Raw genomic sequence first — 26,766 nt, forward strand, 5'->3', positions numbered from 1 at the left:
CATCCCAGAGTGTGGAGCTGATGCCCTTTGGTCCACCCTGTGCTCCACCAGCTTCAGGAGTCAGTGTGGCATAGATAGATGTGGATGACTGTGGTGTCTTGTCTTGTGTGGAGTTACAAGGTTGGTGTATGGATGGGTAAGTGAAGTAGAGATAAGATTTTAATTAGTGGTTTTGTAAGATTGGGTAGGAGTGCTGTTCGTCTTCATCAAGGGCTGACGTGTTGCGTGCTGAGTGAATGAGGGTGAAAATTGTGTGTTTTGGTTTTGTAAGATTAAGGTAGGAGTGCTGTTCGTCTTCATGGTGAAGGGCTGACGTGTTCTGTGTTGAGTGAATGAGGCTGAAAATTGTGTGTTTTGGTTTTGGTATATGTAGGAGATAAGATTTTAATTAGTGGTTTTGTAAGGTTGGATAGGAGTGCTTCTCATCTAAGGTGTTGCATGTTGAGTGAGTGTTTAAATATATTTGTAGGAGATAATATTTTAGTGGTTCTCTTCCCCAACAAGGATTAACGCATTGAAAGATTGTTGTGGGTGAGAGTAACGGTGAAAGTTGTGTGCCTTGTCTTGGTACATGTAAGAGATAAGCTATAATAAGTGTATTTGTAAGGTTAAGACAGTAGTGCTTCTCTTCCCCAACAAAGGTTAAGGTGTTGAAAGAGTGTTGTGAGTGTGAGGTGAGTGTGAAAGCTGTGTGCCTTGCCTTGCTATGCGTTTGTATATTTCTCATAGCACTTTCCTGCCAGACCACCTGTGTGTGTGTGTGTGTGTGTGTGTGTGTGTGTGTGTGTGTGTGTGTGTGTGTGTGTTATATATAAAATGTAAATAAATAACTACATTTCTCGACTGATGGGAGAAACACACTTTTAAAAGGCTCTATTCAAAGTAGCACAGGTTTTTAAGGATGTTTTTATGGTTTTAGTGACAAATTAACAACATTCCTACATTACTGTCAGGAGAAACACTCACAAAAACCTCTGCTAATCATCTTTGTGGCCTTTGGAATCAATTGTGAGAGAGAGAGAGAGAGAGAGAGAGAGAGAGAGAGAGAGAGAGAGAGAGAGAGAGCTAAACCAATTCAACTTGATATGAGAGAAAATCTAATTATCTTCCATTCCCACAGAACCGTCACCCCAAACAATGAGTGGTGGAGGGTGCGTTCTGCGTTGACAGCCAGCATGAGCGGTGACAGGAGGTGTGTGAGACGCATGACAGCTTTAGTGACAAGTTCATGCAGGCAGTGGTGCAATATTATTCCCTCAACACTCTCATTCACTTTGAGGGCTTGGAAACCACAGTGCCTTCAGATTTGTGGAGAAGTGTGTGTGTGTGTGTGTGTGTTTGTGATAGTTATATTAGTTGTTTAAATCATGCTGAGCTAATATCTATCCCTCTATCAATGTGTGTGTGTGTGTGTGTGTGTGTGTGTGTGTGTGTGTGTGTTAGTTATATTGTTTAAATCATGCTGGGCTAATATCTATCTCTCTATCTATGTGTGTGTGTGTGTGTGTGTGTGTTTACCTATTGCACGAGACAGGGAAAGAGGGAAGAGGAGGAGAGGAAAGGTGCTTGGGAGATGAAAATGTATGTGTGTATGTGTGTATGAATATTTTCCCTATCATACACAAAAACACCCTTGAAATCCTATATATATCTTGCCATAGAACACACTTACTCTCTCCCACGTGCCCACTCCCTCTCTCCCACCCTCTCACCTCCCACACACCTGTATACCGCGTCCTGCAGCCTCAATGCACTCACCCCTTCTTTTCCAGCCATGGGTGCCTTGCCTCCTCGCACCACCACCACAAGCACCACCACTCCTGCCATCACTTACAAGGGGGAGACTGTGATGTGGCTGCAGGTGGATAGGTGAGGCATTGTTCTGGTGTTGGTGTGTGGTGTTGCATTACCTTGAAATCCACAGGCCTTCCACAGCCTTCCCACTGGTCTCCTTGTCCTGTCCTCCTCCACACACCATCCACAGGCCTTCCACAGCCTTCCCACTGGTCTCCTTGTCCTGTCCTCCTCCACACAGCATCCACAGGCCTTCCACAGCCTTCCCACTGGTCTCCTTGTCCTGTCCTCCTCCACACACCATCCACAGGCCTTCCACAGCCTTCCCACTGGTCTCCTTGTCCTGTCCTCCTCCACACAGCATCCACAGGCCTTCCACAGCCTTCCCACTGGTCTCCTTGTCCTGTCCTCCTCCACACACCATCCACAGGCCTTCCACAGCCTTCCCACTGGTCTCCTTGTCCTGTCCTCCTCCACACACCATCCACAGGCCTAACCTAACCAACCTAACCTAACCTAACCTAACCTAACCTAACCTAACTTAACTTAACTTAACCTAACCTAACCTCACACCCACAGGTTCGGAGGCCTCCAGAGAGCTGCCCAGAGTGAAGCTTGTGGTATAGAGGGACAGCTGCTGATTATCAAGCTTATGGAGTGACTGGAAGAAAGTGGGAGGAGCCTGGAAGGAGTGGTGGAGGTACAGTACTTGGAGAAAATCCCTCCACCATGACGACTGGGTGTCTGCTGTACAGTCCACCGACCAATGGTGAGAGAGAGAGAGAGAGAGAGAGAGAGAGAGAGAGAGAGAGAGAGAGATTATTATTATAGTTTATTGACAGAATTTTGCGATTACAAGAAGCTTAAAGTAAAAATCATTTCACTAAAAGAGAGAGAGAGAGAGAGTCTTGATAGAGAGTCTTGATAGAGAGTCTTGATAGAGAGAGAGAGAGAGTCTTGATAGATAATATTGAGCACAGTCTTCACCGCTGGGTCGACTGTGGGGGCTGCGCTATTCCGGTTGGTGGCCGGTTGGTGGCCGTGGCTGTTCACGCACTAGCTCTTGCTGTGGCTGGCATGCTGTTCTGTCCTCTCTTGTTCCAGGAATTGCTGTCTGAGGTGTGTGTGTGTGTGTAGAAGCCACCATCATCAACCACAGCAGGTGATAATGATGTTTCCTGCTTTCATCCTCATTGGGGCTAGCCAGACCAACTTGGGGCTGTACTGGGGTGACGCTGTGTGCCTCAGGTGTATCTGGAGGGCTGGGATAGTGAGAAGGTAACAATTAAAAAGGACTAGTGTACACTTAAACCATTACAAACACTATGTAATGCTGGTATACACACACAAACACTGGTTTACACATAGAGACATATATAAACACTTGCTATGGTTTGTATACTCTTAGAAACACACATAAACTCTTAATAAGTCTAGTATACACACAAACTTGTATACAAACACTAGTATATATTTAGAGACACATCCAAATCTTTGCTAAGTCTGATATAAGCACATAAACTCATAAGATGCTGGTATATGCTTGGAAATCTATACACACATTTGGTTAGGCTAGTATACACAAATCTATACATATATTAGGAATTTATTGAATGATTGAGATGATTAGTACTCTCTCTCTCTCTTTCTCTTTCTCTTTCTCTTTCTCTCATATCCTTTGTCTATCTCAAATTTTCTCTTTTAATCTCTCCCTCTCTGTCTGTCTGTCTGTCTGTCTGTCTGTCTGTCCCACACCTCAATACACCCTTCCTGTCTTCATACACTTTAGTACACCCTTCCTGTCTGCCCCTGGACCTTAATACACCCTGTATCACCCCTGCATCTCATTAAACTATCCCTATTTCTCCTTCACCTCAATAAAACCCTGTCTAATTTCCCTGTCTAGCTGTTTGTCTCATCTTATTACACCCTGTCTCTCCCTGCTTCTTGTTGCACCCTTCCTTTCCCCTACTCCTCAATACTCCCTTCCCACCCTGTGTCATGTGTATATATTTAAATATTTATATTCATTTGTGGCATTCTTCATGTGTTTTTGGAGTGTTTTGGGGTGTTTGGGTGTGTTTTGGATGAGTTTTGGGGTGTTTTGGGTGTCTTTTGGGGTGTTTGGGTCAGTTTTGGGTGTGTTTTGGGGTGTTTTGGGGTGTTTGGGTCAGTTTTGGGTGTGTTTTGGGGTGTTTTGGAGTGTTTTGGTGTGTTTTGGGGTGTTTTGGTCAGTTTTGGGTGTGTTTTGGGTGTGTTTTTGTCAGTTTTGAGTGTGTTTTGGGGTGTTTTGGTCAGTTTTGATGAGTTTGGGTGTGTTTTGGGGTATTTTAAGTGTTTTTTTTTGGGTATTTTAAAGGAGTTTGGGTGTGTTTTGGGTGGCTAGGGATGTGCTGCGGGTGGATAAGGCTGTTTCTGGGTGTTTAAGTGGGTGTGGATGCGTTTTGGGGTGTAGAGAGATAGACGTGATGTGTGCAAGGTGTCTCAGTCCCTGGATGGGTGTAGCAGTGTGTGGTGGTGCTGTCTGTGTCTCGTGGTGTGGGAGTGCATGTAAAGGAACAGATAATTTAAGACAGTTTATCATATTTAATTATTTTGTTTATTAATTTATTTACTATTATCATTATTTTTTATTGTTTTTAAAGGGGGGTTAATTTTTACGTTCATCTTTTGTGTTCGGGAGTGGTTAGTGGTGCTATTGACAAAAAAAAGAAAAACAGGGAGATCGTTTTATTTTTTAGTGTGGAAATTGTTGCAGTTTGTCAGGTGTTGATTGGTGTTGAGAGTCGCAGGTCCCGTCTCGCCCTCTGTCATAAAATAAACAATAAAGGGTTGATTTTCGCTGATAGTTTATTTCCTCTTAACGTAAACATGTAATGATATAGTTTTGTCTTTGTCTCCTGATGGTATGGCACTTTTGGCTAATATTTAACTAATTATATTCATGTCATTATCTGAATAACTAATAACAGTTCACTATCCTGCATGTACTGTCAAGTCTATCGAAACATCAGCACGTCAATAAATACATAAATACATAATAATATATAATACAGAACAAATTATGAACGAAAAGAAAAAAGAATGATAAATGAAATGCGGTGATAATATACATAGCGTGGTGCAAAGCGTACGATAATGTAGTGCAGAGCGTACGATAATGTGGTGCAGAGCGTACGGTAATGTGGTGCAGAGCGGTACGGTAATGTGGTGCAGAGCGTACGGTAATGTGGTGCAGAGCGTACGGTAATGTGGTGCAGAGCGTACGGTAATGTGGTGCAGAGCGTACGATAATGTGGTGCAGAGCGTATGATAATGTGGTGCAGAGCGTACGTTAATCTGTGGTAGACCCAAGCTGTATAGATTAATTTAAAGAGTCTATCTGAATTCTTCCATGACAATTAAACATTTGGTAATAACACACAATCTTTTTCAATGACTTCACACAAGGTCATACAATAGATGAAGAATTGTCAATGTAAACACCGCAGGGCTCATTTCAAATTTGGCGGTTGTGTGTTTAAACAATTGTCGCAGTCTCCACTAACTTGAGTGGCGTTGAAGCAAGGTGTAGAAGGTTTAGGAGGATAAAAAGAGTGAGGAATGTACGCCTCCATGCCAGACACTATCACCTCTGTTATGCGCTCAGCACACAAAGACGGCTCTCTGACACGGAAGCAGTAGTCATTCCAAGGAAAACCACCAAAATACCTCCTCAAAACACACCAAAACACCTTCAAAACACACCAAAACACCTTCACAACACACCAAAACACCCTCAAAACACACCAAAACACACCCAAACACCTTCAAAACACACCAAAACACCTTCAAAACACACCAAAACACACCAAAACACCTTCAAAACACACCAAAACACACCAAAACACCCTCAAAACACCTTCAAAACACACCAAAACACACCAAAACACCACCAAAACACACCAAAATACCTTCAAAACACACCAAAACACACCAAAATACCTTCAAAACACACCAAAACACACCAAAACACCTTCAAAACACACCAAAACACACCAAAACACCAAAACACACCAAAACACACCAAAACACCCTCAAAACACACTAAAACACACCAAAACACCTTCAAAACACACCAAAACACACCAAAACACCTTCAAAACACACCAAAACACACCAAAACACCTTCAAAACACACCAAAACACACGCCAGAGGCACCTTCGCTTAGGGGGATCCTGAGGAGGGACTGGAACGATAGAACAAGATAAAGATATGAGATTATGATCGGAGGAGCCCAACGGAGAAGAAAGGGTGACAGCATAAGCAGAAGGATTAGAGGTCAGGAAAAGGTCAAGAATGTTGGGCGTATCTCCAAGACGGTCAGGAATACGAGTAGGGTGTTGCACCAATTGCTCTAGGTGATGGAGGATAGCAAAGGTGTAGGCTAGTTCACCAGGATGGTCAGTGAAGGGAGAGGAAAGCCAAAGCTGGTGGTGAACATTGAAGTCTCCAAGAAGGGAAGAGGGTCAGAATGTGCTCCACTTTGGAAGTTAAGTAGTCAAACAATTTCTTATAGTCAGAGGAGTTAGGTGAGAGGTATACACCACATATAAATTTAGTACTAGTAGTAGTAGTAGTAGTAGTAGTAGTAGTAGAGAAAGGGAGAAACGAATGGAATAACAAGAGGAGGAGGAAGAGAAGGAGGCGGAGGAGGAAGAGGAGGTTATTGTTGTTTGTTCCTCCTCCTTCTCCTCTTCCTCTTTCTCCTCCTCTTTTCTTCCTCTTATTTTTCTTCTTCCTTCTCTTCCTCCTCTTCCTTCTCTTCTTTTCGTTATCTCTCTCTCTCTCTCTCTCTCTCTCTCTCTCTCTCTCTCTCTCTCTCTCTCTCTCTCTCTCTCTCTCTCTAGCAATCCCTGTAATGTCAATAAGGTCTATATAAACACGTAAATTTGTAAGATTTTCGACCCTACTGTTTGTAAACAAGGGAGATAAAAGAGAACTGCGGCTGTCTTGCATTAGAGAAACCGCAGAATTTTAACGTAAACTAAAGAAATAATTGAATTAATCTTCCAATACTATTTTAGACAGTTTTTAGGACAGTGTAAGAGTCTCTTCTATTTTATCAATTATTTTGTGTTGTTTTGTACTATTAATTATCAGTTTTTAGTGCAAGAAAGTTAAAGAAAAGAGGAAAAAAATACTTTATATAGGTAAAGACAATATGGTCGCTATTAACATGCATGTTTGCAAGACTTTCGACCCTATGATTTCCAAGGAGTGGGCGGCGGCCATCTTGAAAATTGAAGTACTAGAGAAAACAAAATATTTTAACGCAAACTAAAGAGAAATTGAATTGATCTTGCTATTAATAATTTATGATAGTTTTGCGAGTGTTAACATTTACTGTTATATGAATCGACTATAATTATTTATTGGCGATATATATATATATATATATATATATATATATATATATATATATATATATATATATATATATATATATATATATATATATATATATATATATATATATATATATATATATATATATATATATGTATATGTATATAAAATAGCCTTTCTACTACTATTAATTATTTCGTAATTATGTATCTTTTCTTGAGAGAGAGAGAGAGAGAGAGAGAGAGAGAGAGAGAGAGAGAGAGAGAGAGAGAGAGTGTGGGAGTTTGCGGTGTTAAATAGTTATTACAAAATGTACGACGATTTTTTTGTTTATGTTCATATATATATTTTTTTTTGGTCAATTTTGTTTATTTTTCTTTGTTTATCATTATTTATTTATTTTTTTCAATTTATTTATTTATTTATTTATTTATTTTATTTTTATTTATATATATATTTTTTTTTTTTTGAGAGAGAGAGAGAGAGAGAGAGAGAGAGAGAGAGACTTACAAAAATTCTTCTTCTCTTCTTCCTCCTCCTCTTCCTTCTAATTTCTCTCCCCCATCCTTCTGCATAAGTAATAGTAGTAGTAGTAGTAGTAGTAGTGCTATAAATGACAGATAGATAGTACTTTGAATAGTACATATATAAATAATTGTTTATTCTTAAATTTACTTGAGAACCCTAAAATATCATAAATTTACGTTTTCCTTAAGTATTTCTCGTGTTCGTAATATAGAAATGTTGTTAATGTCACTTCTACCTTATGACAACAATTACAACTTGTTAATGTGTGTGAGAGAGAGAGAGAGAGAGAGAGAGAGAGAGAGAGAGAGAGAGAGAGAGAGAGAGAGAGAGAGAGAGAGAGAGAGAGAGAGAATCTTCCTCCTCTTCCGCTCCCCTTCCTCTCCCTCCTCCTCCCTCCTGCAACATACTATTACTATTACTATTACTATTATAACCTCTCTATGTGCATTTGAAGGCTTTATCAAACTAATGAACCCTCCAGTTTTTTTTTTTTTTTTTTTTTTTATAATACGAGTGTAAATATTTTGCATGGTGGCTTCACAATGCCGCAGTGCCACTGAAAAAATATTATGATGTTTTTTGAGTAGCGAACAGTCTGGGTTTTTTTTTTTGTTAATTGAATGAGTGAAAGAGTCTGATTCTTTATGTACGTGTGTATGGCTGTATATGTGTGTGTATGTGTGTGTGTGTGTGTGTGTACAGGCCTTGTATAGTGCCACAGTGCCATAATTGCCAATAGAACCGTGAATTCCTTAATTTTCCTCCGTCTTGGGGCTGTTAAGGGTGTATGGATGTGTGTATGGCTTTGTATAGTATATGTGTGTGTATGTGTGTGTGTGTGTGTGTGTGTACAGGCTTTCTCTAGTGCCACAGTGCCATAAGTGCCATGGTGCCAATAGAACCGTATACTTCTTAATTTTCCTCCCTCTTGGGGCTGTTAAGGGTGTATGGGTGTGTGTGTATGGCTTAGTATAGTGTATATGTGTGTGTGTGTGTATGAGAAGGGTGCCTTGTATAGTGCCAGTGGTCTCAGAATGTAAAATCGGGTTTGCAGACATTGCTTGCGTTGGAGACTGTACAATATTTCCCTTCGCTGTTTTAGAGGTGCTGGTGCTTCGTGTATGGGTGTGTGCAGGTGTGTATTAGGTGTATAAGGTGTGTGAGTGCGTACAGTGCCACATAGAGCCTTACAGTGCCAGACCAGGGGAGTTAAACAAATCTGGCATCTTCCTAGCTGACGTCATGGCGCGCGCAGCTACTCGGTTCATTTCAGTGATCGAAAAGTGTAATAGCGAATCTTGTCTCCCAGCCTGCAGCCTGCCCTAGCCTGACCCGCCAGACATGTGCCCCAGGCCTTCCCCTAGCCTGTAGAGCCATGTAAGCCTGCAGGTCAAGGTCAGGTCAAACGCAACAGGCCGTAACGTGAAAGATGAAGAGATTTACGAAGACTGTGTTTGATGGGCTCAGGTCCTCCGTGCACCCCACCAACAAACAAGAAGTTGAGGAAATACAAATTTTTGAGACTCTGCAAGTTGATGCCTTCCAGATCGCGAAGGTAATAGTCACACCTGCTCACCCTGCACGTATCAGCCTGATAGTCCAAGATAGTAGTGAGATACAATGACATTAGTGGTTCTTCAATGTCCGCCTCCCTCTCTCTCTCTCTCTCTCTCTCCCTCCGCTGCCTGTCACCAACTTGGGCTTCTCTTTATTCGTTTTTTTTCAGTTTTCTTATCTCCTGCGCTTATTGTTACCGCCATACTGCGTGTATAGATAGTTTATACACCCATACATCTGCCATGAATGTATTACCGTGATAGTCCAAGCTGTCAGTGAGATAGTCTGATAGTACGTGTTCGGACCCCTCCTCTCCCATCATCCGACCCCAAACATCCGCCTTGTCGCTAACATTTTTGCTTATTTCTTCCCTGCTACGCTTATTTATACATCTATACTGCGTCCATACATAGATTATACATTGATACATGTACCCTGACTTTCTGTGTATGTAAAAATGTGTCTGTAGTAGGAAAAATAACAAGATAATCTTTCCATATTTTTCCTTCCTTTCCCCGCCTCCTCCCCAAAACATCGGTGCCATTCTTTTTTTTTTCCTTGTTTCTCCTCATTCACGCCCATCCGCACGCCCACACGACGCCCATAGGTGGATTATTCATTTATACATCTACTATTCACATCCCAGCCCGATAGTCCTAGTCTGTAGTTAAATAAGATAGTTTGTGTTAGTCAGCGTCACCTATGCCTGCATCTCCATCCTCCCCCCCGCCCTCTCTCTGTGATCCCAGACTGACAATATTAACCTTTATGCTAATTTCTCCTCTCCTACGCTTATTTATACGCCCATATACTGACCATACATAGTTCATACATACATACATTTACTATTCATGTCTCAGTTTAATAGTCCAAGCCTGTCAAGAAATAGTATTGGTTAGATCGTGTCATCTCCGTCCTCTCATCAGGCGGCCTCTCGTTATAATTTTTGCTAGTTTCTCCTCATCAGCGCTTATCCATAGTTCCATACCGCGTCCATATATAGATTATATATCCATACATCTACCTTCTACCCCACTACCTGTAGATATTTAGCAGTAGTGAGAAAAATGCAAGTTAACTGTGCCCACTTCACCCTGCCAAAACATTGCTTTCAAATTTGCCTTTTTTAATTTTTTTTTCATTTCTCCGTACATAAGGGGAATGACATGTCCTATACAATACCCATACATAGAAAATGCATGTATATATTTGTCATGTGTCTCTGTATATATAGATTTGTACCTGTGTATGAATGTATGCTTTGGGTCTGGGAGGTGAATGAATCTTCAGTTTGTTTTCTTAATTTCTTGATGTCACTGTACCACACCACTGTACCCTATGGTGCTAATGGTGCAGGAAGGCCTTGTCTACCTGCACCATAAGCCACTGTACCATGTGTCACTGTACCTTAAAACTGTACCCAAAGAAATTAACCTAACTGGCCCTCATCTGAAAATAATATCGTTTTTTTTTTTGTGTGTGCTTAATATTTCAGTGCTACAGTACCACAGCACTGTACCCTATGGTGCTAATGGTGCAGGAAGGCCTTGTCTACCTTCACCATAAGCCATTGTACCATGCGTCACTAACGTTAAGTTAATGTTAAGTTAGGTTAGGTTAAGTTAGGTTAGGTCAGTCAGTCACATTTAGTCAATCATTCAGTGATTCTCTCTCTCTCTCTCTCTCTCTCTCTCTCTCTCTCTCTCTCTCTCTCTCTCTCTCTCTCTCTCTCTCTCTCTCTCTCTCTCTCTCTCTCTCTCTCTCTCTCTCTCTCTCTCTCTCTCTCTCTCTCTCTCTCTCTCTCTCTCTCTCTCTCTCTCTCTCTCTCTCTCTCTCTCTCTCTCTCTCTCTCTCTCTGCAGGCATCTTCATCTTGCCCAAGGGAGTGCCGAGGGAGACAGGCAGCGTGGGCATGTCGCTGGTGGTATGGGTGATGTGTGGCTTCATGTGGATGGTGGGCGCGCTATGCTATGCAGAGCTGGGCACATCCATACCAAAATCAGGCGGAGACTATGCGTACATTAATGCTGGCTTTGGCTCCCTTCCTGCCTTCCTTTTCCTCTGGGCTGCCAACCTCATCTTTGTGTAAAGTTAAAGTTAAGTTTGTCGTGCAAGTGTTCAAGTGGTGACCATCATGTCTTTATAAGTGCATAAGGGTTTTGCCATCTTACTAATATCTTACTTGAACTTAAATACTTAGTGCTGTGATAAATTGACACTGAAAACTGTAACTTAATGCTCATGTAGAACATTTCACATTCCTTAGTTCACTGTTATATTATCAAAGCTTTGGCCTTCTCTCTGTAATGTGTTATAGTGGTACAGTGCCTGTGTCCCTCTTACTTGATCTTAGTACTTCTTAATGCCATGATAACTATGCACACTGTATAACCTTAATGTTCACCTCCCATTCAAGGATCCAAAACTGTACATATTCCTTAGTTCACTGGCTTATTGCTAATGCTTTGGTCTTCCTCAGTAGTGTGTGGTGTACTGATGATGCCTCTGTCCCTCTCCAGGCCCACCACCAATCCCATCATGCCGCTGGCCTTTGCAAAGTATGTGATTCAACCGTTCTTCCCCAACTGTGACCTGCCAGATGATGCTGTGCGGCTCATTCCAGCACTGTCCATATGTGAGTGAGTGAGTGTCCTGGAACACACACACACACACACACACACACACACACACACACACACACACACACACACACACACAAAGAGTAGTCACTATGATGGTTCTGGAGTTGAGTAAGGTGACCTATGAAGAGAGATTAAGAATGCTGGAAATTCCTATCCTTGAAAATAGGAGACAGAGAGGGGATTTAATAAACATCTATAGAATGATAAATGGTATGAAAAATATGAACAAAGAATGTTTTATAACTTTAGACACACACAGAGTAGAGTACAAGGGGACACAGTAAGAAATTGAAGAAGTAAGAAGTTGAAGAACTGTTGAAGAGACATCAAAAAGTATAGTTTTCCTCACAGATGTGTGAACAAAGGGAATGAACTCAGTGAAGATGTTAATGCCATAACTGTCCATGCTTTTAAGACCAAACTGGATGTATACAGAGATGGAATACTATCAGATTACTCCCCCCCCCATAAACCACAACTAGGTCAACTAGGTAAACACACACACACACACACACACACACACACACACACACACACACACACACACACACACACACACACACACACACACACACACACACACACACACACTTTTATTTATTTATTTATTTTTATATATTTATTTATTTATTTTTCATTCTTATAATTCCAGCATCTTTTCATCTTTAGATATATAGATATTTTTTTACTGCACCAAGAAAAATATATACAGTATATACCCATTATAGGTTGTGGTCCATCAAAAAACACATTAAAAAGGTTTTGACCAGTTCTTACGCTTTTACAAATATTACATCATACAGAGTTTCTTTTAACAGATTTTATAAATTATGTATATTATGGTTCTCTGTAATAATGAAAGGCATTGTTTGTTATTTGTTTATTCTATTTAGAGTTGTGTAGTGTTTTAATATTTGACTGTCACTGTGTCCTCCCCATCCAAGCTGGAATGTACGAGTCACCACCAAGCAGCAGGATTTCTTCATGGTGACCAAGATTGCTGCATTGCCCATTGTCATCCTTGCTGGCATTGTACACCTTTGCATGGGTGAGTGTTTGAACAAGTGAGGCAGTGAGTGAGTGAGTGAATGAGTCTTTAGCTACATTGCCCATTGTCATCCTTGCTGGCATTGTCCACCTTTGCATGGGTGAGTGTTTGAACAAGTGAGTGAGTGAGTGAGTGAGTGAATGAGTCTTTAGTAGCATTGCCCATTGTCATCCGTGCTGGCATTGTCCACCTTTGCATGGGTGAGTGTTTGAACAAGTGAGTGAGTGAGTGAGTGAGTGAATGAGTCTTTAGTAGCATTGCCCATTGTCATCCTTGCTGGCATTGTCCACCTTTGCATGGGTGAGTGTTTGAACAAGTGAGTGAGTGAGTGAGTGAGTGAATGTGTCTTTAGCTACATTGCCCATTGTCATCCTTGCTGGCATCATCCACCTTTGCGTGGGTGAGTGTTTGAACAAGTGAGGCAGTGAGTGAGTGAGTGAATGAGTCTTTAGCTGCATTGCCCATTGTCATCCTTGCTGGCATTGTCCACCTTTGCATGGGTGAGTGTTTGAACAAGTGAGTGAGTGAGTGAGTGAGTCTTTAGCAGCATTGCCCTTCACTGCAATGCCATCAGCCAGTCAGCCAGTCAGTCAGTCTACATCATATTAATTCTGGGGAGTCTATAGCTATTAAGTATATTTAAAAGACTGATGTTTACTTTATTTTTTGTAGGGATAGAACAAAATCATATTTGTCTGAGATCTCACATAGCAAGTTTTATTGATCCTGTTGTGAAATCTTGTTAATGTAATAGCACACTAATCTAATAATTTTTTAGTGCCTTCAGTTATGTGTGTTCATGTTTCCTATGGCTTTCTATTTTAACCCCTTGTTTAAATCTTGTTAGTAAGCCATTTTTATGCATAGAAGTTTGCTTTATTGTGCTTTTGTTGATTCTTTACAGTCAAGATGTGAAAAATCCAAGTTCCAGAACACATTAGAAAATTCTTAAGTCTTTCTGAAGTACACACACACAAAAAAAAAAATCTACATCATAATAATTTTCACCTCCACTTTTCAGGCAACACTGGGAACTTCCACAACTCCTTCCAGGGCACCAGCACTGAGCCAGGCAAGATAGCTGTCTCCTTCTACTCAGGCATATCTTCCTATACTGGATGGAACTACCTCAACTTCATGATGGAGGAACTGAAGAACCCATTTGTCTGAGTACTGTCTCTCCCTCACTTGGCACCACACTGCCACTCACTTCTACTCACTTCTACTCACTTGGCACCACACTGCCACTCACTTCTACTCACTTCTACTCACTTGGCACCACACTGCCACTCACTTCTACTCACTTCTCACACTGCCACTCACTTCTACTCACACTGCCACTCACTTCTACTCACTTCTACTCACACTGCCACTCACTTCTACTCCACACTGCCACTCACTTCTACTCCACACTGCCACTCACTTCTACTCACACTGCCACTCACTTCTACTCCACACTGCCACTCACTTCTACTCCACACTGCCACTCACTTCTACTCAGGCATATTTTCCTACGCTGGATGGAACTACCTCAACTTCATGATGGAGGAGCTGAAGAACCCATTTGTGTGAGTACTGTCTCTCCCTCACTTGGCACCACACTGCCACTCACACCAGCTGGTTTGTAGGCCTTGGCTCAACCTTTACTGTGACAAGAGACAAACACGAGGCAAAGCAGGACTGACTGTGAGGTGCTTCCCTTATGGTCCAAGCAGTAAAAACTTGTCCTTTTGGGTTGTCAGATTTGGGTTCAAGCTCTAGTCAGGTTTACCTCGCTCATTTATGATAGATTAATTTCTTGCTGTTTTGTAATGAAGAGCATACTTCTTTGTAGAGTTGTGACAGAATGGTCTATCTTTTTAAGCATATACCTTTGCTTTTTATCTGTTATCTATAAATTGTGATATGTGAATCATCTCTTTCCATTTTGGACTTGTATATTTTGCAAATGATCTATATGTCTTCGTACCAAATTAACATGCCACTTAAAGGTATCATGAATGCAAATTTCCTTTCTGTTTTTGTTTTATTTTGATTTCTTTGTTGGAGTGACAAATATTGTTTCATTGGTTACAGTGTTTTCCTCATAAAGTTTTCCTCATAAAGTTTTCCTCATAAGTTTTCCTCATAAGTTTTCCTCATAAGTTTTCCTCATAAGTTTTCCTCATAAAGTTTTCCTCATAAGTTTTCCTCATAAAGTTTTCCTCATAAAGTTTTCCTCATAAGTTTTCCTCATAAAGTTTTCCTCATAAAGTTTTCTCATAAAGTTTTCCTCATAAAGTTTTTCTCATAAAGTTTTCCTCATAAAGTTTTCTTCATAAAGTTTTTCTCATAAAGTTTTCCTCATAAAGTTTTCCTCATAAAGTTTTCCTCATAAAGTTTTCCTCATAAAGTATTTTTGTTCCTTCCTTGGATTCTGTATAACTATTTTTGTATAAATTTATGTGAAGGAAATAGTAATATCTTGTTCACATTATAGGTTTTCTATATATTACATCTTCACAAGAAATAATTAAGAACAGCTTCACTAGAATATGAGCAACATTGTGAAGGTTGTGTCCTATTAGTACCGCTATTTTCATGCCAACTGCTCTTCTGATCTTGCTAACTGCATGCCTCCCCTCCTTCCACGGCCTCGCTGCACAAGACTTTCTTCTTTCTCTCATCCCTATTCTGTCCACCTCTCTAACGCAAGAGTTAACCAGTATTCTCAATCATTCATCCCTTTCTCTGGTAAACTCTGGAACTCCCTGCCTGCTTCTGTATTTCCACCTTCCTATGACTTGAATTCCTTCAAGAGGGAGTTTCAAGACACTTATCCACCAATTTTTGACCACTGCTTTGACCCTTTTATGGGACTGGCATTTCAGTGGGCTTTTTTTTTATTAGATTTTTGTTGCCCTTGGCCAGTATCCTTCCTACATAAAAAAAAAATAATAATAATAATTTTGAGAAATACAAGGAGCTCAATGATCAGATATCACCACCAGTCACCACCAGTCCTGTTAACATCACACCCTGCCCACAGTAACCTGTCCCGGGCCATCTACATCTCCCTGCCACTGTGACGCTGGTCTACGCGATGGCCAATGTTGCCTGCCTGGCTGTGCTCTCCCCTGTCGACATGCTGGCCTCTGATGCCATTGCTGTTGTGAGTACACCATTGACAGCTTCCATGAGTAATTTGCATTGTGTTGTTGATGGCACCATGTGACTGTTGTGGCACAAGTGATAGATAAGTTAGTCAGATCATTCAGTAATATTACTTTTATAGAGAATGTAATTATAGCAGACATTGCTCGGACTTTTCTAGTGTTTTGAGTCCATTCTTTAAACTTTACATTATATGTAATAGCTTAGATATTTCTGTTCTCCTATTAGCATACCACAGTGTATTTATGTTAGAGGAAAAGACAATAATCAGGAATTATCATTAATATTAAGTTTGGCTTATCTAGCAGCAGCAGACTTCAAGCATTATATAATATGAAAATTACTTACCTTTCTAAATTTTCTCCCCATTGTTTTTTAATAATTTTATCACACACTATCCAAGCTAATGGTCAGTGTTACAGAACATAACCTTAGTTGTTGTTGTTGTTGTTGCCTTGATGACAGACCTTTGCTGACCATCTAATGGGCCGTGGCAGTGGCGGCTGGGTGATGCCCTTGCTGGTGGCCCTCTCAGTGCACATCATGACTTCCTCCAGGTGGGTGTTGCTCCTGCTAGCCTTTCAGATCTATTTTCATCTGTTCACCACCTATTTTGTTTTGTTGATGTAATATATATATAATTTTCCCAGCTGATTCATCACTCTTCCTGACCGCCTGCTTTAGATAGGAAAAACTAGTTAAATCCCACTACATCCACACATCTCAGGCTATCTATCTCTATACAAGGTTTGTTTTATCCTTCAGGGTAGATAGGCAAGGCAAGGCATCAACATCAGGATCTGGAGAAACTTTAACTGTTGTTCCTCTCATACACTTGACTCATCCTAACCACAAATGCATACTACTTCACTTCAGGATTGTCTAGCTCTTTTTGACTGAGGAATTTAGGCTTTCTTAATTCAAAACTCAATTAAGATAACTAAGAGAAATTGTAAAAGAATCCATCAGCACTACATGTGGCAGTCCATGCAGGGAACATATACTAACACATCTATTTCTATCTTTCATTGTCATCCATCAATTATAAGAAACATAAAATTCTCTCTCTCTCTCTCTCTCTCTCTCTCTCTCTCTCTCTCTCTCTCTCATACTCACATCTGGTGTTATATTCCTGCGTTCAGGTTTTCCGTCATATATGAGTAGCTGTAGTGTTTGGTGAAAATACCACTGCTATATTAAGAGATTTCCTGCTTCAGTTATAACCACTAATGATGATGGAGTTCAATTCTAAAGTGATCTTATTTATTTTAACAGAGAATGCACTTTATTCAAGAATTTAGATATACCGTATTTGATAGCTCATAAGACGCTACTTTTTTCTCAGAAAAAGGGTCAGTAAATTAGCCTGCGTCCAATGAGGCAAAGGTCCAACTTTGAGGCAGTAATAGGTTACAAGTCTACGGCAACAGAGGCTCTAAATTCAAACCACAGATGTCTTTGCACAACTAAATAAAGTCATGATTGGTAGTACGCCACAAAATGCTCTTTCTTTCAAGGTACCAATGTGTAGTATCTCATACTTACTGGTAATCCACATAGACTTTGACCAGTCAGGAAGAATTTGCTTAACCATGCACCACTTCTTCTTGGAGTTTTGTTGGGGCAGTGTAGGTTGTGATGTCACAGCCTTTGATGCCCCAAAGGTGAGGTATCCAATTATAATATTAGACTAGATGTGATGGAGCTGGTTGGATTTGTGGAGAAGGTTCTGGCAAGGTGGAGATGGTGCACCACGTTTTTCAAAACAAACGCGGTCGGTTGCGCTCCGACGTGACGTACTCGGTGACACCGAGTGTGACGCCGTTACTGATTGAGGTAAGACAATAGCCACACTTTCATACAATTAAAATTGAACCTATCTTTTTAACATTCTTGCTTTGCATACATATGAAAAAGATTGAAGCTAGAGAAACTTTTCTTTTATGAAAATAGACTAATACACCTTGAGAACGAATATTTCTTCTATAAAGGAATTGAGTGTCATGGGATAGGCTGGCTTGAGGTGATGATCTGCATAATATTCATGTAATAGCTTATGCTTTTACACATCCTTTGGCTTTGAAAATGTACTAAAATACTGCATAAGAATTACATGTGAAAGATGCTAAAAAATAAAGTATGAAAAAATTTTATTATCACTGTAGTCCCTCAGTTAATGGTGCCGCCAAGAGCTAGGTGCAGTTAATGTTTACATTCAGCTGAACCGCATTAAGACTGAAACTCCCCTGCTTACCACACCTTTTGGGCACTAGAGGCTGTGACATCACAGTCTGCATGGCCCCAACTAAAATACCAATAAGAAGATTGTGTTTACACGTCAGCAGGATTGGTACAATCTTGTCTTTCAATACCCTCAACCGAACCATTACGTTCTGGCTTTCAAGGCCCGCAACCTTACCAAGATTTGACTCCAGAAATCCAACCAGCTCCACTGTATCTAGTCTGAAACACTACCTGTATACCACACCTTTGGGACGCCAGGCTGTGATGTCACGGCCATCACAGCCTCAACAAAACCCCAAAAAGAACAAGTAAGCCTGCTAGCATAAATTAAACTTTTAAATGCTGAGTATTGGTATCTAATAGTGATCTAAATGCACGTGAGAGTCTTCAAATGTCGCTTGAATTCCTTGACTTCATATCGATAGCCTAAATCTGTTAATTTTTGTTTTTTTCTATTTCAATACATGCCAGAACTGGGTGCGTCTTATGAGCCCGTGCGTCTTATGAGCCATCAAATACGGTAGGTACATTATCATCCGAAGGTACATTATCAGCTGAAGGCGCACTGCCACGTGCAACCTGTTTTAGGGGTGTGATACAACACAAATATAAATATAAAGATATATATACATATATATACATTCTTTATGGACTTATGTTAATATTGTTAGCAGGAGGGTTGGGAACGAGCCCCTCCAGTGGTGTGCTGTTAACTTCACGTCCTGGGTATCCATCCCCCTGATGTGAGGGACGGAGGACGCGAAGACGTTCCACAGTCTGGGTGATGCAGGTGTGCGCGACCGGAAGGAAGCTGTCGTCTGCTGTGCTTTGGATCATCAACTTGAGTGCCTGAGAGAGAGAGAGAGAGAGAGAGAGAGAGTTTATAAGAGAAAAAGAAAGAGAGGGAGAAAATATTGGTGTGTGTGTGAGAGAAAATACAATAAATTACTATTAAATTTATTATTATTATTATTATTATTATTATTATTATAAATTTATTCATATTTCAGAGGAATGACTGAGAAGAAAGGAAGGAAGAAAGGGAGGAGGATACAAGAAAGAAGGAAGGAAGGAAGGAAGGAAGGAAGGAAGGAAGGAAGGAAGAGAAGAGGACAAGAAGGAAGAGAAAAGGAGGACACTCTCTCTCTCTCTCTCTCTCTCTCTCTCTCTCTCTCTCTCTCTCTCTCTCTCTCTCTCTCCTCTCTCTCTCTCTCTCTCTCCCACAGACCCACAGGATATCCCCCCACAGGATGTTGACAAACCCCACAGTCACTCCCCTCAGCCCCTCTCTCTCTCTCTCTGTCTCTCACCTACCTTCAGGCCCAGAATAGGAACCCTGTCAGTGCCCGTCAGGAACTTCAAAAACAACTTCTTCTGCTCCAGGGAGAGTTTGTGAAATACTTCCCAGAACGTGCGTATGACCGGGTGGTCTGGGAAACATTCGCCCTGGAAACACCGACAGAAATCAATAAACGGAAGGATATTAGTGTGAACGGTGTGTTTATTTACATTCCTGCGGTGTCGTGTGGGAGGACTGGGTGAAAACAGACAGTAGAGGAGGTGGGAAGGGGAGGACTGGGTGAAAACAGACAGTAGAGGAGGTGGGGAGGAGAGGACTGGGTGAATAAAGACAGCAGAGGAGGTGGGGAGGGGAGGACTGGGTGAATCAAGACAGCAGAGAAGGTGTGGATTGTGTTCTACAGGAGAGAATGAAAGGATTGGATAAATATTTAAAGAGAGAGGCAACAAAAGATTAGAGACATGAGGAAGGATTGGAGAAATATTAAAAGACACACACATACACACACACATCTTGAAAAACACTTCCAAACAGCCTTTAATGCTGACAAATCCTTGAAAAACACACAAAAAAAATATATATATACAAATAAACAAATAAACATATGTAAACCAAACCTAATTAGTCCTGCACCTGGTTCTCACCTGCCGAGTGGCGTCACACCTGAGCAGCAGCATCTTGGCCTGAGGGTCGAACAAGAATGGATACTCACAGAACAGGATTGGACTCTGTAATGTAAAGGATTGGATTAGTTCAAGTTGTTTTTAAGGGTTGAAGGGGTAAATGAAGAGTTAAAGGGTGTATTTAAGGGTTTAAGGGGGTAAATAAAAGGTAGAAGGGTGATTTTAAGGGTTTATGAGGCTATTTAAAGGTTTGGTGTCTTTTAAAGGGTGTTTTTAAGGGCTTAAGAGAATAAATAAAGGGTTTTCAATTTATAAAGGGTGTTTCTAAGGGTCTGTCAGTTAAAATTAAAGGAATGTCAATTTTAAAGGGTGTTTCTAAGGGGCTGTCAGTTAAAATTAAAGGAATGTCAATTTTAAAGGATGTTTTTAAGGGTTTAAGAGAATAAATAAAGGGTTTTCAATTTTTAAAGGGTGTTTCTAAGGGTTTGTCAGTTAAAATTAAAGGAAATGTCAATTTTAAAGGATGTTTTTAAGCGTTCAACATTGAAAGCTCCCCCAAACACAGTCACCCATTCACAAACACCCCCAATACACACACAAACACCCCCAAACATGGTCACCCACCTCCCAAACACCCCAAAAACACACCCAAACACATCTAAGCACCCCAAAACACACCCAAACACCCCCAAAACACACCCAAACACATCTAAACACCCCAAAACACACCCAAAACACCCCAAAATCACTCAGCCACCTTCAAACACCCCCACACCCCCCACACACACACACCCACCTCCCTCCTGGACATCGGGTGAAGCCTGCTGTTCATCCAGTTCAAGTAATCATTCCTAATATCAATTTTCTCTGCAATTTCTGGGATGTAAAAGTCGTCGTAGTTCAACCGCCCCACTCGGCAGCCGGCTTGGAAGTTCAGACCGTGGACCAGGGACAACAGCCGCAGCAGGGGAGGCACAAGGGCACGCCGGTCTCTGTGTGGTGTGGGTAGGTTAGGTTAGGTTTGGTTAAGATCTGGTTGTGGTAGTGGTGGTGGTCTGAGTGGTTGTAAGTGATGTGGTGGTGTTGTTGTAGGTTGTTGTTGTAGAGAGAGAGAGAGAGAGAGAGAGAGAGAGAGAGAGAGAGAGAGAGAGAGAGAGAGAGAGAGAGAGAGAGAGAGAGAGAGAGAGAGAGAGAGAGAGAGAGAGAGAGAGAGAGAGAGAGAGAGAGAGAGAGAGAGAGAGAGAGAGAGAGAGAGAGAAAATACAAGCTATCTCATTGGACATACATCTAAATTGGTGTACAGAAGCCTTACCTAATATGTGTATGGATTTGTGAGCATATACCAGCATCTCTTATGAGTCTGTGTGTGTGTGTGTGTGTACCAGCCTTACCAAGTGTGTGTGTGTTTCTAAGTGTACACCAGTGTTTGCGTACAAGTTTACATGTGTACACCAGCCTTAGTATGTATTTCAGTGTGTTTTTAATTGTATACCAGCATGAATTTTGTGTTTTTTTTGTGTTTTTAAGTGTATACCAGCATGAATTTTGTGTTTTTTTAAGTGTTTGAGTGTTTATTTAAATTATCTGTTATCCCAGCCCCTCCAGACCCACCTATGGCATACAGCGTCAGTCCAGAGTACAGCCCCAGGTTGGTCTCGTTAGCCCCGATGAGGATGAAAGCAGGAATCATCATCATTAGGCCCTGTGGATGGTGAGGGTGGTAGAGCAGGAAGTGGTGGGTTAAATAATATTGTTACTGATAAATTCTGTTGTTTTATATTATAATTATTTGGCTACACAGTAAAAATATAGATTTGAAAATATACTTTGTAAACCTCAGTAACTTCCACTACAGCCTGTTAAACTAGAACCATGAAAACACCCTTGAAAACCCCAGTAACTTCCACTACAGCCTGTTAAACTAGAAACATGAAAACTCCCTTGAAAACCCCAGTAACTTCCACTACAGCCTGTTAAACTAGAAACATGAAAACTCCCTTGAAAACACACACACAGGCAACCCCCTCCCGGCCACACACACACACAAACAAAACAGACAATTTACCTCAAAACACTTGCAAAAACAGCCCCAAAACACCCCAAAACTGACAATTTACCTCAAAACACTTGCAAAAACACCCCAAAACACACACACCTGAAAACAACCTCAGAACAATGAAAGGGAACAAAACACAAAAGAACAATAAAAAAAACAAAAAACAAGAAAACAAGCTGCAATATCAGGAACACAAACAAACACACACACACACCCTACAAGCAAACAAACAAACAAAGATAAATAAATAGATAACAGGATAAAGAAATAGAAAAAAAATCATCATAAAAAACAAACTAGAAATCTATAAACCAATACAAAACGCAACATACCCACATACCACCAGACAAGACAGAATGGAACCTTGCAGGGACGCTGATGATATGCTGGTAATAAGCCACACAGACTTATTACCACACAGAGGAATACAAGCCGCTGGAGTCATGCTTGGGGTAATAGTCAAGGAGAGCAGGAGACAGAGGCACCACCACCGTCAAGCTGCGCAGGTCCAGGATCAGACTGCCGAGTGCCACCTTGCTTGTCCGTGCGTTCCTCTGTGGGTGTTAGGTTAGGGTTAGGTTAGGTTAGGTTAGGTTAAGTTAAGTTAGGTTAGGTTGGGTTAAGTTAGGTTTGGTTAGGTTAAGTTAGGTTAGGTTAAGTTAGGTTAGGTTAACTGAGGTTAGGTTAGGTTAAGTTAGGTTAGGTTAAGTTAGGTTAGGTTAAGTTAGGTTAGGTTAGGTTAGGTTAAGTTAGGTTAGGTTAAGTTAGGTTAGGTTAAGTTAGGTTAGGTTAGGTTAAGTTAGGTTAGGTGAGGTTAAGTTAGGTTAGGTTAGGTTAAGTTAGGGTTAGGTTAGGTTAGGTCAGGTTAAGTTAGGTTAGGTTAGGTTAGGTCAGGTTAGGTCAGGTTAGGTTAAGTTAGGTTGGGTTAGGTTAGGTTAGGTTAGGTTAAGTGAGGTGTTTTTAATCTTTCATTTTATCACAGTATTTTTTGTTGTAGTATTTAGTTGGCTTTGAGCAGTGTCCCTCCTATATATATAAAAAATAAAACAAAATAAACAAATAAATAAATAAACTAAAACAATAAAATGTTTACGACTTTCAATCACTTTCCCGACACACTTGTGTATGGAGGCAGTGTTGCATGAGCCTTGAGTGACAAATATTGCAGCGTATTGACAACCAAACACTTTACAAACACTCAGCTTAGCAACACACACCAACACAACACCCTGCTCACCTTCTCCTTGATGTCCGCAGCCTGTACTGCCCCTCTGTCCCTGCCGTCCACCTCACCACCGCTGCCGCCGCCACCGCCATCGCTGCCGCCAACTTGCCTGCCGGATCGGAGGGTTGCCGTTGCTCTGAAAGTTACGTTAGGTTTGGTTAAGTGGGGCCGTGGGAAGAGGATGTAGGTTAGGTTAGGTTTGGCTATGCTTCGTTAAGTTAGACGAGGTTAGGTTACGTTAGGCTAGGTTAGGGTTAGGTTAGGTTAGGCTAGGTTAGGTTAGGGTAGGCTTCTTTAGGTTAGGTTAGGCTTGGCTAGGTTAGGGCTTGCTTAGATAAGGTTTGGCTAGGTTAGAATTGCTTAGGTTAGGTTAGGTAGGGTTAGGTTAGGCTAGCTTGGGATTATGACACGAGATAGCCAGTCTTGGGGAGGAGGAAGCACCAGACAGAAGTTCGGGTAGGCTTCTTTGGGTTAGGTTAGGTTTGGTTAGGGGCAGCTGAGGAGTGTGAGGCTCCACCACATCAGGTTAAATTTCAGGTAATATTTGAGTCATTTTCTCACTCACCACCAAAATTTTCCCACTGTAAAAACTTTAATATTTTTTTTCTGAAGGCTACAAAAGAAATCACTCGTTTTCCCATCCCAGACTCCTAAACACCACCCCTTTCTCCCTTCACACACACACACACACACACACACACACACACACACTTTCCCTCACAGCACAAAGGAACATAGATGAGCAATTAAATCCACAACAACAGCAGCATCAGCCAGCCAGCCATCCAGCCTCTTCTGACTTAAATGTAGAAAACTTTTAAACACGTAGATATAACATAAACATTTTCTTCTTTACACACACACACACACACACATTACTATATTCCTCTCACAACACAAGAGCAACACTAGGGAACACAAAGAAAGACGAGGCCCACTAACCAACATCTCGACAGGAAATGAGTGAAACCTTCTGACGTATCACAAACATCCAAAATTCATTATCCTCTCACTTCCTCCTCCTGTGCTTTATTTTACTGCTTCCGTGACGTGGGAGAGCGAGGGAGAGTGAGGGAGAGCGAGGGAGAGCGAGAGAAAGTTTTTATCACCAGCTGAAAGGAATGTACCGCTTTGTTTACATCTCAGAAGAGGAAAACGAGGGTGTCACTTCTGTCAACGGGGTTACTAATCCAAAGCTGAGAGAGAGAGAGAGTACAGTTAGCGCGGACAATAGTGCAAACTTCAGAAAAAACTCAATTTCATTTATTAAAAAAATCCAAAAAAATAAAATAAAAACCTGCACTTCAAAATTACTTGGGGATCGGGAAGCCCTTGGCCTTAATGACCTGTTTGAAAGTCTGTTTGGGACTGAATCGGCCAAATTCTGACAGTGGGAAGCAGGTATTTCATCCCAAACCTTCTGAATGGCTAATTCAAGCTTGGGAATGATTGATGTGTTGCCTCCTGACGAAGGCGTGCCTTCCTTGATGCTTTACAAGTTTTCAATGGGGGAAATATCGGGTGACTGATAGGCCAATCCCTTATATACTCAACTTCACAATCATTGAGCCATTTTTTTGCCGCCTTAGAGGTGTGGCAAAGGCGCCGTCCTGCTGCAGGATCTCACATCCGGTTTTTGCAACTCTCCCAAATTCTCCTGCAGAAGTTTAATATAGCGCTCTGAGTTGACAGTCTGGCCGCCAGGGAGTATTGCAAGGTTTCCCAAACCACCATAGCCAAAGGCACCCCCAAACCATGAGATAGGGTGGGTGTTTAACACTTGTCACCGTCAGGCGTGGGTCACATGCTGACGCAGCAGAGGAGACTTCCACACCTTCTTTCCCTTGCTCTCGCTGATACAAAAGATCGCCTCATCAGTCCAAAGTACCATTCTCCAGGCTGTAATGTCCAAATCTTTGTATTGTTTGGCAAATTTGACGCGTCCGAGCCCTTTGTCAGGCAGTGACCAAGGGCTTAGAACGTGCTGCAATCTTTAACAAAAGGAAGTAATTTAAGCGCTTCTGAATATTTTCTTGAATTGTCCTAATAGAGACTCCTCCAAGAAGTTTAGGGTTCTTTTCCTTTAATTCCTTTGCAGTAATAGAAGGTTGGAGGTCCAATTTGACACTTTACAAGCCTTAAAGCCCTTTGGAGATATAGCAAGGGCCTTGCCCCCAGCATGTATTTGTGGGTGGGCACAAAGTCATATATACCACCCACACGCACACTTTATTACAGGAGTCTGGAACACAGTTGATTCTGTCAATCCACAACTACAGCAGCATCAGCCAGCCAGCTATCCAGCCTCTTCTCGACTTATTTTTACCTACTTTTAAACACGTAGGTTCAACAACTCTCACGACATCATCATGCTTACTGTATTCGGTTTCAGGCATCATGCAAGAGCATAGCACGCCCAAAAGGACAGCACTAACCAAAATCTCGACAGGAAATGAGTAAGCCCAAAAATTCTGACGTATCACAAGCCAGGAAAAGCGAACTCTCCGCTGGCCAGTAACACACTGAGACCGAGAAACGTGACGCGCGGCGGAGTAGAATTGTTGGGGAAGGATGCTGGTTAGTCACTTTCTCCCAGCTTGATTTTGAAGTTTACACAGAATCATATGGTTCCCCCAAAACGCGGATCGTAGTGCAAACTCAAAAAGTTTGCACTACGGTCCGCGCTAACTGTAGTAGTAGTAGTAGTAGTAGTAGCAGCAGTAGTAGTAGTAGTAGTAGTACACAGACAATTATACTTCTCTCTCTCTCTCTTACACTCAAAACACACACACACACACACACACACACTCAATGCACACTCTTACAAACCAACTCTCTCTCTCTCTCTCTTTACCTCAGAGCTAGATTGGTGAGCTGAATTCAGTATTTGTACCACCACATTCGTGTACACAGTAACCAGCCTTAGTGTAAAGTCCCTTGGAAGAGAGGCAAGCCAGGAGAGAGAGAGAGAGAGAGAGAGAGAGAGAGAGAGAGAGAGAGAGAGAGAGAGAGAGAGAGAGAGATTGTCATATAACCATTTTATACTCAAGATAATAAAAGACAGCAAGCGTTTAATTATTCACTTTTCAACTTTCCCCGCTTGTCTCTAACCTTTTTTCCACTGTGCTGGTGGTGGTGGTGGTGGTGGTGGTCACACACTTGCATCTAGTAGTTTCATATATCACAACATACGCTATAACACCCTGAC

The 26,766-nt window shown here is 41.4% G+C and overlaps 2 protein-coding genes across 33 annotated transcripts in view; one reads left to right on the top strand and one right to left on the bottom strand.

Annotated features, from left to right (window-relative positions):
* The window catches only part of LOC135099431 (uncharacterized), a 42,201-nt gene extending 22,354 nt beyond the window's left edge, over positions 1 to 19,847 (top strand). For 13 of the 24 annotated variants that reach the window (XM_064001768.1, XM_064001762.1, XM_064001765.1 and 10 more), the window contains 9 exons: positions 9,021 to 9,266; positions 11,130 to 11,363; positions 11,787 to 11,902; positions 12,854 to 12,957; positions 13,979 to 14,525; positions 15,986 to 16,108; positions 16,576 to 16,667; positions 19,029 to 19,144; positions 19,365 to 19,847. The gene's annotated coding sequence lies outside the window, so the exon portion shown is untranslated. Of the gene's footprint in view, positions 137 to 1,120; positions 1,193 to 1,772; positions 1,870 to 2,373; positions 2,564 to 2,898; positions 3,073 to 9,020; positions 9,267 to 11,129; positions 11,364 to 11,746; positions 11,911 to 12,853; positions 12,958 to 13,978; positions 14,526 to 15,985; positions 16,109 to 16,575; positions 16,668 to 18,825; positions 18,875 to 19,025; positions 19,145 to 19,364 lie in introns of all 24 variants that reach the window. The other 11 variants (XR_010267951.1, XR_010267950.1, XR_010267952.1 and 8 more) reach the window with 10 other exon arrangements.
* Positions 18,962 to 26,542, bottom strand: LOC135099433 (probable E3 ubiquitin-protein ligase HERC4). Of its 9 annotated transcripts, none has more exons than XM_064001794.1 (8): positions 26,413 to 26,542; positions 23,571 to 23,694; positions 22,674 to 22,887; positions 21,889 to 21,979; positions 21,074 to 21,269; positions 20,299 to 20,382; positions 19,669 to 19,800; positions 18,962 to 19,203 (listed from the first exon to the last, which is right to left on the bottom strand). In XM_064001794.1, exons 5-8 carry the CDS (start codon positions 21,107 to 21,109, stop codon positions 19,000 to 19,002), a joined length of 456 nt encoding a protein of 151 aa, XP_063857864.1. In that variant the 5' UTR covers positions 21,110 to 21,269; positions 21,889 to 21,979; positions 22,674 to 22,887; positions 23,571 to 23,694; positions 26,413 to 26,542; the 3' UTR covers positions 18,962 to 18,999. The 9 variants fall into 9 exon arrangements, 8 of the variants coding, with proteins under 8 accessions (XP_063857864.1, XP_063857863.1, XP_063857862.1 ...); XM_064001793.1 differs by lacking the exon at positions 26,413 to 26,542 and adding an exon at positions 24,501 to 24,690 and having other exon boundaries at positions 22,666 to 22,887; XM_064001792.1 differs by lacking the exon at positions 26,413 to 26,542 and adding an exon at positions 24,501 to 24,689.
* Positions 26,543 to 26,766: the final 224 nt, after the last annotated feature.

This window comes from Scylla paramamosain, unplaced genomic scaffold, assembly GCF_035594125.1.
Source record: "Scylla paramamosain isolate STU-SP2022 unplaced genomic scaffold, ASM3559412v1 Contig128, whole genome shotgun sequence".
In the NCBI taxonomy this organism is placed as follows: Eukaryota; Metazoa; Arthropoda; class Malacostraca; order Decapoda; family Portunidae; genus Scylla; species Scylla paramamosain.

What these genes read in the sequence shown, in the direction of transcription:
- LOC135099433 (XM_064001794.1), bottom strand. Translation starts at nt 21,109, where the DNA reads ATGAACAGCAGGCTTCACCCGATGTCCAGGAGGGAG. An exon ending in ACCCGATGTCCAGGAGGGAG is followed by an intron (nt 20,383 to 21,073) that starts GTGGGTGTGTGT and finishes TTTACATTACAG; the next exon opens with AGTCCAATCCTGTTCTGTGA. An exon ending in TTCCTATTCTGGGCCTGAAG is followed by an intron (nt 19,204 to 19,668) that starts GTAGGTGAGAGA and finishes TCTCTCTCTCAG; the next exon opens with GCACTCAAGTTGATGATCCA.